General features: G+C 35.1%; 1 protein-coding gene across 1 annotated transcript in view; it reads right to left on the bottom strand.

Annotated features, from left to right (window-relative positions):
- Positions 1-14184, bottom strand: part of SCN7A (sodium voltage-gated channel alpha subunit 7) — an 81154-nt gene that overhangs the window by 4250 nt on the left and 62720 nt on the right. Inside the window, exons 17-24 of the mRNA XM_010802033.4 lie at positions 13958-14112; positions 11257-11430; positions 9483-9590; positions 5980-6258; positions 4913-4966; positions 4050-4187; positions 2113-2217; positions 1529-1799 (exon numbers count right to left, since the gene is read on the bottom strand). Of these exons, the coding sequence (XP_010800335.2) occupies positions 1529-1799; positions 2113-2217; positions 4050-4187; positions 4913-4966; positions 5980-6258; positions 9483-9590; positions 11257-11430; positions 13958-14112 (1284 nt within the window). The remainder of the gene's footprint in view (positions 1-1528; positions 1800-2112; positions 2218-4049; positions 4188-4912; positions 4967-5979; positions 6259-9482; positions 9591-11256; positions 11431-13957; positions 14113-14184) is intronic.

Genomic DNA, 14184 nt, shown 5'->3' with positions numbered 1-14184 from the left:
TTCCTTAGCTCTATGATCTGTTCATTCCCCCTCATTCATATTCATTACAGACTTTAGTACACGGCTCAGTGTTGTCCATTCCACCAGCACCCATCTTTCAGTCTTTGGCTTTGTTAACTTTAAGACTCTCCATCATTTTACTTTAGTTATACCTATCTATCAGTATGTTCTGAACCCAGGATAGCTGACCTTCTGAGATCTCAAATTTAAACATTTTGTCTCAGACTGCAATTTCCTCTCCTTCTATATGTCTGATTCAATTACTCACTCTCATTTCAAACCACAGGGCTCCTTACTTTCATTTTCCTCCGTTTTCCTCCTTTCAGCTCTCTCCTGACTTCATGTACTTTTCTAGGAAGCTTCTTGCAACTGTCTATCAGTGTTGCCTGCACTGCCTCTATTACCTGCTCAACGAGTTAATTTTCTGGAGGTACAACTGCGCAGAAAGTTTATCCACATTTTCACTACTGACTGCACAGAATAGTACTTGACAGTAACACTGAGGTATTGTCCATACTCTTATGGAGATAACATTCTAGTATGTGTTTATGGGAGGCAGACAGTAAGCCTTTTCTGCCTAGAACACTTTTATCCTAGATTCTTGGCTACCTCCTTAACCAGTGGGTCTCCATTAGTTTTCTGCCTCTTCTGTGAAGCTTTCTCTGACCTCTACTTACTGATTATGTGCATCTCACTTTGTTGTGCTGCCGTGGCACCCTGTGCTTCTTCCCTTACCAATACCTTAATAGCACATTAAAATGTCCTATTTAATTATCTGTATCCTTTGATAGATTATAAACTATGTATATACAGGAATTATGCCTACCTCATTTGCTACTGAATTCTTTGCATATAGCATAATACCTATTCACAAAGAGGATAATCAAATATATCTGTTAAATAAAGGACTGAGATCTCCAGAGTAAGAGAAAACTTGTGGCCATTTCATAAAAGCCTAAAACTCTAGTGTTGTGAAAGTAGTAAACGATTTTAGAGATTAGAGGAAAGAAAACAGTGAGTTCGAAAGGTTCTATCACACTAAAACATAAAGGTCCTGCTAGTGTCATCTTAAATAATGTATGTGATATACTGAAGGGAAATTAAGCATTTATCGGGTGGTCTGTGTAATAAAGTCTATATATTAACTCAGAAAGTATTTTTCAGTATGTTATATATCTTTCAGGCATGTGTACATATGTAAATGTAAAAATGTAAGGCGTTCCCTGGTGACTTAGACGGTAAAGAATCTGTCCGCAATGTGGGAGACCTGAGTTTGATCCCTGGGTCAGGAAGATTCCTTGGAGAAAGGAACGGCTACCCACTCCAGTATTCCTTGGGGGAAGTTGGGGCTCTCCTGGTGTCCCAGATGGACTAACACTTTCACTTTTTTCAAGGCATTCCTGCTGGAAATAAAGAGTCCTCCACCTCTTGTGTCTATTAAGAGACTATACCTCAGAAGATGATTACTATAAGAGGTTGACTGAATTAATATTATTACAAGTGAAAATCTGAGTAAACAAAATCTTACCTGTAATAGAGAAAACAACCACCATGAAGTCAAAAATGTTCCATCCACTGGTGAAATAGTTACAATGGAAAACGATGAGCTTTAGTACACATTCTCCAATATATAGCATAACATAAACTGAGTTAATCCAAAACAGAGCAGTGTCGATTTTTGGGCTCTGTTCATCACTTTGTATCATAATGGTTATTGCTTGGAAACATATAAGAGTCATAATGATGATATTAAAAACTCGACTTGTTACCAAGTCAAAGATGAATCGTTGGAACTTGTTCTGTGTATAAAGGAAAAAGGTGTAATATTCTTATTAATAAGATATTTATACACATTGTCTTTAGATTTACAACTTCCCTCCCAGCATAAATAGTAGAATTCATGAAGACGAAGATGTTACCAAACTATAATTACAGCATATAGTCAAAGCAAATAAACAAAAAGACCATGAAAAGCTGTGTCAATGAACACTTTTAAAAAATTATGTCAAAGCATTTATTGTTAAGAATTTTAAAAACACATCTTCATTTGTAATACAGAACATATAAAGGAAACTTTTTCAGAAAGCTAAAAAAATCTAGATGTTTCCTTACTTCTGGGAGAGGTACTGGTTGTTGAGAGTCTTCATACATCAGCTTCTTCAGTGCACGATACTGTTTCTTCTGTTTCACTGTTATAAAGATATTTGAGCCTCCCTGGTAAAGCAATGAAAGAAAAAGATACTAAAATCATATTTAATCCACACTTCACCTTATATTAATATGCATTTTCTAAAGCTTGGCAATTATTGATTTAATCCTCTAAAGAATGCTTAACTGCAATGAACTATATAATGTTTAAACATGTCTGACTTTCTGCACAAAAATCCATACAAAATACAGAGTATACACTGGAAAAGATGGATATTCAATTATATTTTGATGCATTTTGCTGTGGTAGTCAACCCTATTTTAACTTTTTAGTTACTGGGACCTACCTCTTGTTAGAGACAAAAGAGAAACAGCAGAGGATATCTGGAAAGGTTACTAAGAATAGTTAACCTCAAAAGCTGAACTTGATTTGTACCTTTCAGTAATCAAGAAAAAATAGAACTGGTCATATACTTGTTTTTATATGTTCACAGGTTACTTAATTTTCAAAATACTATCAGAAGATATCTTTTCATTATTATTCCAAAAGCACCTAGTACTTACAACCCTTGATAATACCTTCTAGGAATTATTCATTTTGTGTTTCTAGTGTTAATTTCAGTATCTTATATAGAAAAAGCAAAGTGAATAAGAGGTGAACATTTAATCTAGGAGTTAGGAATTGTTACTGCCCATGTCAGGACTGCTGCTGCTGCTGCTTCTAAGTCGCTTCAGTCATGTCCGACCCCATAGACGGCAGCCCTCCAGGCTCCCCTGTCCCTGGGATTCTCCAGGCAAGAACACTGGAGTGGGTTGCCATTTCCTTCTCCAATGCATTAAAGTGAAAAGTGAAAGTGAAGTCGGTCAATCATGTCCAACTCCTAGCGACCCCATGGACTGCAGCCCACCAGGCCCCTCCATCCATGGGATTTGCCAGGCAAGAGTACTGGAGTGGGTTGCCATTGCCTTCTCCGATGTCAGGACTGGGTCACTTAAGTTGACGCGGTTCACCAATTTGAAGCCCCTGGGCAAATCCTAGGATGTTATTCCATTGGGCTGAAATCCTTAAGAAGCTGAAGTATACAGTCCAATGACCACTGATCCTTCTGCATGCATGCATGCTAACTAGCTTCAGTCCCTCTAAGCCCATCTAAGTACTCTAATCCCATCTAATTAGTGCAGACTCAGAATGGTTTGTTCACCAGATTCTACACCAGATTGATGACTTTGCTAAATACAAAATTTCAAGATTAAACTATTCTTTTCTTTGATTCACTAGAAGGCATTTCTACACTTAATAGAAAGTAGATCCCTGAGGTTAAAATAAGTGGATTTATATGACATTTGAGGCATTTGTATTAACAGAAGCCCTGAAGGGAGTCTTCATGTGGAGATTACACTGAATATGGGTTTTTGAATTCTGCCTCTGAATTTTCTTACTTGTTTCAAGGAACTCCTATTTAGGTCACCTAATTAGGATTTATGACCCTCTACTTCTAGCAGAAAAAGCCATTTCAACTGACAAAGATGTCTCTGCTGGGTACAATTATGAACCACTTTGAATACATCAAAGAATAAAAAAGTGTGGTTTATTTTTCTTGAACATCTTCACATATTTGTGCAGATGCAAAACAATGCTATTTTTCAGCATGTCATGATTTACAAACACATACATGGAAACAGTTGTAATGTTTAATGTTTAAACTTGTCTGTGCTTATTTGAATATAGAAAATAATGTAAAGATAAACATTTTAGCAATATTCAATCTGCAGGAACATAAATAATTTTTAAAGATAAGTACCAGATAAAAATGCTATTAAGCTGAATCTAAAACCAATTATTTGAAGCAGGACATTTTTCCCCCCATGGGCACTGATTGAGAAAGAATATTTATACTTATCTTTATTTTATGCTTGTGGAAATTGGCAACAATATCACCAATCAACATACTCAGAGGAAGAAATAATCCAATGATAATAAAGTCAATAAAGTAACAATACATATAGATGTTGTTTTCAAAATTAGGTTGCATATCTACCTAAAAATTAAAAAAAAAAATAAGCAAAATAAGGCAGAGCACAGAGGATTTTTAGGTCAGTGAAAATATTCTATGTGATACCCTTATAACTAAGGGTATATGTTATTACACATTTGTCCAAACCCATAGAATGCGCAACACTGAGTGAATTTGGGGGATCATGGTGTGTTAGTGTAGGTTTATCTTTGGTAAAAAATATAGCATTGTGGTGAGTGATATCAATAGTGAGGAGGCTATGCATTTGTGAGGGTAAGGGTATATGGGAAATCTCTGTAACTCCCTCCCAATGTTGTAGATCTAAAACTGCTCTGAAAAAAAAAATACGTGAAAAAGTGAGAAAATAGCAAAATATTGACACTGACTTTTTAAAACGTAAGATTTAGAAAACATTTTAGGACAAGAAAATCCAACAGTGAGGCAGTATTTCCTCTTTGTTCTTTGGTGAAGAGTTATCACTGCTTTTATTTGAATTTTAAAGTTTACTGCATTGGTTTAATCATTGTTATGATAATCTTCAAATGTGCCTACTGGGCCTCAACCATTGTATATAATTCTGGAAGGAGTTCATTGTTCATGAAATAGTCAATCTGAATGAACTTTCTGTCTAGCACAAGCATTTGCTATTATCATGTTAATTACTCAATTATTGCTTGTGTCCTGTCCTTGAATTGCAAAAATGACTTTAGCCAACCTTAAGGATGGTTCTAGGATTGTACTGTACTTACATCAGTAGAATCAACTGCTGAATTCATAATAGTGATCCATCCATTAAATGTTGCCTGTAAAAATGGCATGTATTTAATTCTTATGGAAATCTTATGCTTCGAGGCAAATAAAAATTAAAAGTCAATGTTATTAATACAATAAAACATTTGATTAGTAAGGTTAATCACACTTCAAAATACTGTGTAACTGAGATCTTTACCACTTTCATTATTACATTTATATTGTCTATTAAAAACTATTTAAAGCTATGAAGTTTATTTGTAGTAACTTAAAATATTTTAAAACAGTATAAATAAAAAGACAGAGCTGGTTAGATAGATGGATAAATGGTAAATAATTACATGCTGCCTAAGTGTCATGCTGCTGCTGCTGCTAAGTCACTTCAGTCGTATCCAACTCTGTGTGACCCCATAGACGGCAGCCCACCAGGCTCCCCTGTCCCTGGGATTCTCCAGGCAAGAACACTGGAGTGGGTTGCCATTTCCTTCTCCAATGCATGAAAGTGAAAAGTGAAAGTGAAGTCGCTCAGTTGTGTCCAACTCTTCGAGACCCCATGGACTGTAGCCTACCAGGCTCCTCTGTCCATGGGATTTTCCAGGCAAGAGTACTGGAGTGGGGTGCCATTGCCTTCTCCGCCTAAGGTAATTGCTACATGTGTGCTTTTCTATGAGGGAGGTAAGACAGGAAGGATGCTAGATGTTGGGGGACTGAAGAGTCATTCCTCAAATCACTGAGTTAGAAACACAACAGCAGTAACCTGAGCCGGATCTGAAATTGTGTACATATTGTCTGATCAGTGGTGGAGGTAATAGGTTTGGTCAATATTTGTCATTTCTTCTGTTCACCTACTTCTATCTTTATCTCCACTTCCTTTTTCCAACAGAGCAAGGACTATATTTCACTTTTGTCTTTCTAAATGAGCTTAGTATACTATGTCCCATAACCTGTATCTACTAACAATTGCTAAGATAATTTAAAACTAACTTTATTAAGCATCCACATTTTGTCCTTTATGTTCACCTACAATTTGAATAAACATATTTCAAAAATTCAAACAGGTACTTACTACTTGAAGCAGTGAAAAAAAACTGATTCCAACATTATCAAAATTTAGTTTTGCATTCTCCCATGGCATGGATTCATTAAATACAAGGCTTTCACATTGACTTCTGTTCATGACTTCAGATAGAGGAAACCTTTCTCCACTTGTTGGGTCAATGCACTCATAGAATTTGCCAGCAAATAAGTGTACTCCTATGATGCCAAAAGCCAGCCAGATCATAAGGCAGACCAGAAACACATTCAATGTGGGTAAAGTTGTTTTAATCAAAGCTCTCACTACCACCTGGCATATAAAAGACAAACATATAAACTTTCAGTAAGAAATGTGAAAGTATTTTAATCAAATTGGGAATATTTATTAATGTAATGTCATATTGAAATAACAACAACAAAAAGGCCATCTTTGAAGATGTAATAGGTCACTTGCTGGTATTTGAATAACCTAAATAACAATTTATATTTAAAATATATATTAAAAATTCATATATTCTCAAAAATTTTGCACTAAAATTATTAAAATACAATGGAGCTGATTAGTATAAATACTCAAATAAATAATTATTTCACTGATTTAACATGTTTATCCATCTCCTATATTGTACCAGAAATAAGCAAAACAAGTGAACCCGTATAAATGTATGAGATTATTTAGAAAGCACATAAAATGAGAGTGAAAAGAACCTAGGCCTAAGTCTTGGGGATTCTAACTTCAGGGATGATTAACCTACACAGTGGAGGGAAATTAAGCGGAAGACCAGAAGACTCTAGATCAGTGAAGCCAAGGCAAGTGACTATTTAAAGAAACACTGAGCGGGCACTGTGCTTCTCAAAAATCACTGACCTCTCTGAACCAGTGTCTCTGGAGAACCACTTCAGAGTAGGAAGTCTAGGAAATGAATCTACTGCCTAAACTTAAATAAGCAGCAATCTCCATTTTCTCAGGTTCCTTTATTCTTTATTCAGAATTTTATTCCTATCATTCCACTAAAGCTCTTATGAAAATGTAAACCAGCAGCTATACTCAATGCAGTATTCTCCGTCTTTGCCTTCTCTGTATTTTTCCTTTATCATTTACACTTGACTCCCTTTCCACAGCCTCTCTTCCTTCTCTCTTTTCCCCCCACCCTGAGGCACCATTCTCTTTCCTATCATTCTAATCTTTCCTTCTATCAGCCATTACTGAAAATGTAGCCATTTGTCTGTAGTTTCTTGCTTATATTCCTTAGATTTCTGTCCTTGAATTAATATTTTTACATTTAATTGTACTTCTAATTACATTTAGTTTCATTTCTAAAACTAAGTCACAGATCCTTTGCTGACACTAGATATTTTGAAAGATCCGCTGATGCCTCTGATGAAAACAAGTCTATGTCTATTAGAAAGTATACACAAATGTTAAGAATAAAAGAAAGAGATATGGTTGAAACAAATATTTAAAGAATAAGAAGACCTGAAGCTTATTAAATACATAAAACTTTAATTTTGTAATCATGTACCTTCTGATATATCTTCAGAATTAATTCAACTACAGAACTTCCAGAGGATGAGATGAAGATTAAGATCTGGATCTGACATTGACCTAAACATAATTATCTGATCTCAAATTATCCATGGCTACTATTTCATTGCCATTCTAATTAATGTATGGCATCAAATCGTACAGGACTTGATTTCTGACAGAGGCGCTTTCCCTAGCAAATCATTTCCTAAAATTGCTTGTGTTTCTATAAATTGAGGGAAGACAATTTGCTGACTTTGAAACTCTCTTTTCCTCTCTGTGTATCTAAATTGATCAGGAAAAAAATCCACAGTATGTCGGAATGTTTTTAAAATTAAAAATGTTATTTTAGTTACATTTATTATCTGATTTGTGTGTGTTAGTATATATACGTATATGTATTTCACTTTCAGTTCAGTTCAGTCACTCAGTCGTGTCCCACTCTTTGCGACCCCATGGACTGCAGCATGCCAGGCGTCCCTGTCCATGACCAACTCCTGGAGTTCACTCAAACTCATGTCCATTGAGTTGGTGATGCCATCCAGCCGTCTCATCCTCTGTTGTCCCCTCATCCTCTTGCCTTCAATCTTTCTCAGCATCAGGGTCTTTTCAAACAAGTCAGCTCTTCGTGTCTGGTGGCCAAAGTATTGGAGTTTCAGCTTCAGCATCAGTTCTTCCAATGAATATTCAGGACTGATTTCCTTTAGGATTGAGTGGTTTGATCTCCTTGCAGTCCAAGGGACTCTCGAGAGTCTTCTCCAACACCACAGTTCAAAAGCATCAATTCTTCGGTGCTCAGCTTTCTTTATAGTCCAACTCTCACATCCATACATGACTACCGGAAAAACCATAGCCTTGACTAGACGGACTGTTGTTGGCAAAGTAAAGTCTCTGCTTTTGAATATGCTATCTAGGTGGTCATAACTTTCCTTCCAAGGAGTAAGCATCTTTTAATTTCATGGCTATAATCACCATCTGCAGTGATTCTGGAGCCCTAAAAAATAAAGTCTGTTACTGTTTCCACTGTTTCCCCATCTATTTGCCATGAAGTGTTAGGACCGGATGCCATGATCTTAGTTTTCTGAATGTTGAGTTTTAAGCCAACCTTTTCACTCTCCTCTTTCACTTTCATCAAGAGGCTCTTTAGTTCGTCTTCACTTTCTGCCTAAGGGTGGTGTCATTTGCATATCTGAGGTTATCGATATTTCTCCTGGCAATCTTGATTCCAGCTTGTGCTTCATCTAGGCCAGCATTTCTCATGATGTACTCTGCATATAAGTTAAATAAGCAGGGTGACAATATACAGCATTTACATACTCCTTTTCTTATTTGGAACCAGTCTGTTGTTCCATGTCCAGTTCTAACTGTTGCTTCCTGACCGCATACTGGTTTCTCTAGAGGCAGGTCAGGTGGTCTAAACTAAAATAAAAAATGTTATTTTAGTTACATTTATTATCTAATTTGTGTTTGTTAGTATATATGTGTATATGTATTTCACTTTAGGCATAATTTAGAAAAATTGTGTATGTTTAAGGTGTATAAGATGATGTCCAAATATATGTATAAAATGTGAAATGATTCCCACAATCACACTAATTAACACATCTATCACCTCACATAGTTACCTTTCGGGATAAATGGTGAAAAACATTTAAGTTGTACTCCCTTAGAACACTTCAAGTATATAATGTAGTATTACTAACTGTAGTCATGATACTATATACTAAATTCCCCAGACCTTATTCATTGTATATGTGAAAGTTTTGGATCCTTTGATCAACATCTCCCCATTTCCTTCACCCACAGCCCATGTTTTAATAGGCTATGTGTAGTTTATAGCCCTAGAATATTGTATGAAATCTTTCTATCACTAAACTGAATGTGCATTGGAAATTTGGCTTTTGTATTAATAAAGACACAAATGAGAAGACAACAAAGATTATGAGTTTATGGACATTTATTAATCCCAAATAAAAACCTGTAGTTTAGATTAGAAACTTTTCTCTTACCTTCATTTTTTCAAATTGAGATAGAACTCTGAGTGCCCGAAGGAATTTAATGGAAACAAGCGGTTTTAGTTCTTCCCGAGATTTGCCTATTAAACTAAGACAGAACACCTGGATATATATAAATAAAAAATTGAATAGAATTTAATTTTAAATTTAATCAAAACAATCTGTAAATGAACATTTCTTACAGAAAATTACAGTTAAAGCCTATTAAAATTTTTAAAAGTATTCTAAAGCTATTTAAAAAAGTGTTTTAAAAAATTCAAAAGTATTTTTTGGTATGAATAATAAATGTTATTGAGATTTAAAAAATTGTGTATTTGAGATTCTTTATGGTCAAAGATTAATATTTACATCATTTTTATTTTAAAATTAGACTAAGAATCAGTTTCATGATTATTTGCAATATAGTAATAGTACACAGTATATTCTTTAAAACAGAATTTAGAATATGTTTTCATATGAATCCAAATATATATATATAATTAAGACAATATGCAAAATAGGGTTTCAGAGAAGAGGCATCAAGGAGGAAATGAATATTGTTAAGTTCAAATACTAATTACAAAAAAATAAGGATTCTAAGGTGATTTTTTTTAAAGTAAACATACATGCATAAATATGATTCAATATTAATAAAAATGGTGGTATAGTTATGATTAATTTTGTTGTACCTTCATTTTTCTATATTTTCAAGGTAATATAAATGAAAAAAATTATTCTCTTTTACCCTGTACTGAAGAGGCTCAAAGTGGGCTTCAAAGTAAGGATATCATTTATATACACATGGAAGAATGCAGATAAAACAGAACGATAACCAAGAAACAGGAAGGTGGGTTGCAGGTATAGTGTGGTATCATTGAAATAGAAGGTTTTTTCAAGAATTAATTTAGAAGACAAAGGTCAGATATTGTAAGTCATTATTTATTGACTGAGAAGCTTCGATCATTATTGATAGAATGGGGAGACATTTGTTCATCCAACAAAAATTAATGAGCACCTACTATGTGACATGAATGGTTCTAGGCATATAGGGTAAGGAGAGAACAAAATCGAGAAAATACTTTGGCTTAGTGGGGCTTATTTTTCTTGTTATGTGGAGAACAGAATACACGTGTGCAGTGGTGGGACTACTGTGCGATTCACATGTTCTGGTACCTTGGGTCAGTGTGCTACTGGTGAAGTTTATGATGGACAAGTGTTCAGATGCTCAGTTGTATCCAACTCTTTGCAATTCCATGGACTGTAGCCCGCCAGGCTCCTCTGTCCATGGGATTCTCCTGGCAAGAATACTGGAGTGCGTAGCCATTGCCTCCTCCAGGGGATAGTCTCAACCCAGGAATCGAACTCGTGTCTCTTAAGTTTCCTACATTCAGCAGGTGGATTCTTTACCACTAGGGCCATATGGGAAGCTTGAAGTTTATGTTAAGCAGTCTAATTTTAAATGTATGATTTAAAGGTAGAGCCAACAGAATTTGAATATTTTATAATGATGATATTTTCAAAATATTGTTCAATAAGCCTGTTCTCTTAGCAGCAGGTTTATAGGTAATGATTAGAAAAAACCAGGAATTAAGTGCTGAACTGTTAAAATTTTAATATGGAAAAGACGGATGTTAAACATTACATATAAAGAAATATGGGATATTGGTGACTGAGAATGTATAGAGAAAGGTAAAACAAAGATACACATAAATCAAAAAGAAAGTCAGAGTAAGAGTAAAGAAGGAAAAGTAAACAAATAGCCTTTAAAATTTTTCTTTAAAATACGTACGATAACAACCATGAAGTCTAGTTTGTACCAGCCATTAGTGAAATAGGCTTTAAAACCATATGCCATCCACTTTAGAAGCATTTCCAGAATAAAGATGTAGGTGAAGATCATGTCAGCATATTCTAATAAGATTTTAATAGTCTTTCTCTGATCAATATATATATCTTCAAAAGCCTGTGGATAAAATATTTAAAGATCAGTGTACACGTAATTTCTAAAATCTCTTCTGGCAAAGTGGGGAATGAGATCCCATCTCCAGATGGTGACCACTGTCATAGACTGCAGTCTCAAGGGCTTCTACACTTGATGTGAGTTTATTCACACAATCCATATCCATTTTCTGATCCATGCCTGTAGCAGACATCATTAATTGATTCCAGAACCTCTACTTATAGAGTCTGAACTTGACCTCATAATTGTTCTAAACAGTGAACTGAAAAGTCTCTCTCAAATCAGTTATTCAAACTTAGATGGAATCTTTAGTCATATCTGACCTGGTTCTTATCTCTTATAGCCATCTTATGCTATTGTGAATAAAGGAGTGAAAGTGAAAGTGAAGTCGCTCAGTTGTGTCTGACTCTTTGCGATCCCATGGACTGTAGCCTACCAGGTTCCTTTGTCCATGGGATTTTCTAGGCAAGAATACTGGAGTGGGTTGCCATTTCCTTCTCCAGGAGATCTTCCCAACCCAAGGACTGAACCCGAGTCTCCCGTATTGTAGTCAGGTGCTTTACCGTCTGAGCCACTAGGGAAGTCTTGAATAAAGGAGTAGAGATAAGCAAACAAAGAAAACCCCTAAACCTGTGTTTTCAGAAATCCATACAGCTATTACAAGAAAAGTCACAAAGCGTGTCAGATAAACCAGTGGAAATAAATGAATATGAAATAAGACTATAATGTTTTCCCAACATTCTCAGTTTTAATAGATCAACCTCAGTTTTACTGTGGAGGAAGCAAAGTCTGATAATGTCATTCAAATTAATTTCATAGTAATTTTTTAGCATTGAAAAAAAGGCAGTAAAGTATCAATAACCTCAGGCAGACTTGTTGCAAAGTGCAATGGAGGTCAAAGATTAAACATGAATGAAAATAATCATATGTAAACAAAGGTGTGATTCTTGAAAACCTATTGCTAAATAAAAGTATATATAAAATAACAGAATTAACTGGCTCAATTGAACCAATTATGGACTAAAGTATCCTTTAAAACAGATTATAAATATCATCCAAAGTTATTCTAAAGTACTATTTATTAAATGGATTTACCTACTGAAAAGGTACATAATGCAAACTAATATAAAAAGATATGCAGACGCTTCTATTTCAATTAAAACATTGAAAGAATAGGCAATCTCAGGACTTTGCAGGTGGCTCAGTGGTAAAGAATCTGCCTACCAATACAGGGGACACAAGTTTGATCCCTGGTCCAGGAAGATCCCACATGCCACAGGAAAGTTAAGCCCATGTGCCACAACTACTGAGCCTGAGCTCTAGAGCCCAGGCTCCACAGCAAGAGAAGCTACCACAGTGCGGAGCCCGGGCACCTCAGCAAAGAGTAGACTTCACTCACAGCAACTGGAAAAGCCTTTGTGCAGCAGCAAAGAGCCAGTGCAGCCATAAATTAAATAAATAAATCAATCTTTTTAAAAGTAGGCAACACCAATATATGGCAGTTGAAGCCCACATGCTGGCTACCCATGCGGAACGGGGAAGTAACCGTGAGAGGTCAGAGTGTGATTCTGGAGCCCTGGTAGTGTTCTCCTTCACAAGGCAAGTGATGGTTACGTGGGTATATTCACTTGGTGAAAATCCTTTATGCTGTACACGTACGATCTATATGCTTTCCGGTATGTGTGCTAAATGTCAATACAAAGTTTACTTTAAAAATATATGCAGTACAAAGTCTGGTTCCCAACCATCTCACCATCTTCTCTGTTTCGTGTATCTCACAATTAACTATTTCTTGTGTATCAGTCTCTGATCTTCTTTAATCAGACGCAAGCAAATATCAATATACATTCTATTTTTCTTCCTTTCCTACATAGAATGCAGCATGCTGTATACTTTATTCTTTTTTTTCACTTGTTGCCATATCTTGGGGAATTGCAATATCAACATGCAGACAGGTCTTGCATTTTCTAGCTAACTGCATAGTATCCCACTGGATGACTATACCATAGTGTATTTAAACAGTCACCTAATATGTATTCTTTTTGCATTTCAATTTTTTGGTATTACAAAAAGTTCTTCAGTGCACAGCCTTGTAAATGCACTTAACACGTGTGAAGATTCTAAGATAATTTTCCAGAATTAAGATAGTTGTGTCAATGAGTAAATATATTTGTAGTTAAAAGGTTCTTAAAAATATATACAGTATTTCTCTTTTCTTATGGAACAAGTACCAAAGTACTAGCACAATAGGTGCACATTATTAAACTTTATTAAAATAATATGGTATTTATTAACATTCTTTTTCCTGCTATCATTCACATATTTTGAAATTATTTATTTAATACTGAATGAGGCATATACGGACCTTCTAAGAAATTGCAATGTATATATTCCAAAACTAAAATCATAGAATATAAAATTTGGTACTATAATAAGTATTCTGGGGAAAAATAATTTGGCTTGGTGATCTTATGAATTAATAGACAAATGATGCATTTTTCCTATAAAAATATCACATACGCTCACTTACCAGAGCACCTGTGCTAAGCAGAGTGACAAGGCCAATAAAACACTTAAAGCAATTGTTTTCTACTATTTTGCAGCAAGTTTTCCTTATGTTCTTCCAGATTTTTCCTTTTTGGGGGCCTCTACCGATTTGAGCAGATGAAGATCTTCGTTCATAAACTGTCAAGAATGAAACTATTAAGAACAAAAATCTAGAAATCATTGAAAAGTTAAACATTTCAAATGTTTTAA

Source organism: Bos taurus, chromosome 2 (assembly GCF_002263795.3).
Source record: "Bos taurus isolate L1 Dominette 01449 registration number 42190680 breed Hereford chromosome 2, ARS-UCD2.0, whole genome shotgun sequence".
Classification (NCBI taxonomy): domain Eukaryota; kingdom Metazoa; phylum Chordata; class Mammalia; order Artiodactyla; family Bovidae; genus Bos; species Bos taurus.
The sequence above is the reverse complement of the archived record's forward strand: the minus strand, read 5'-3'. Positions and strand labels throughout refer to the sequence as shown.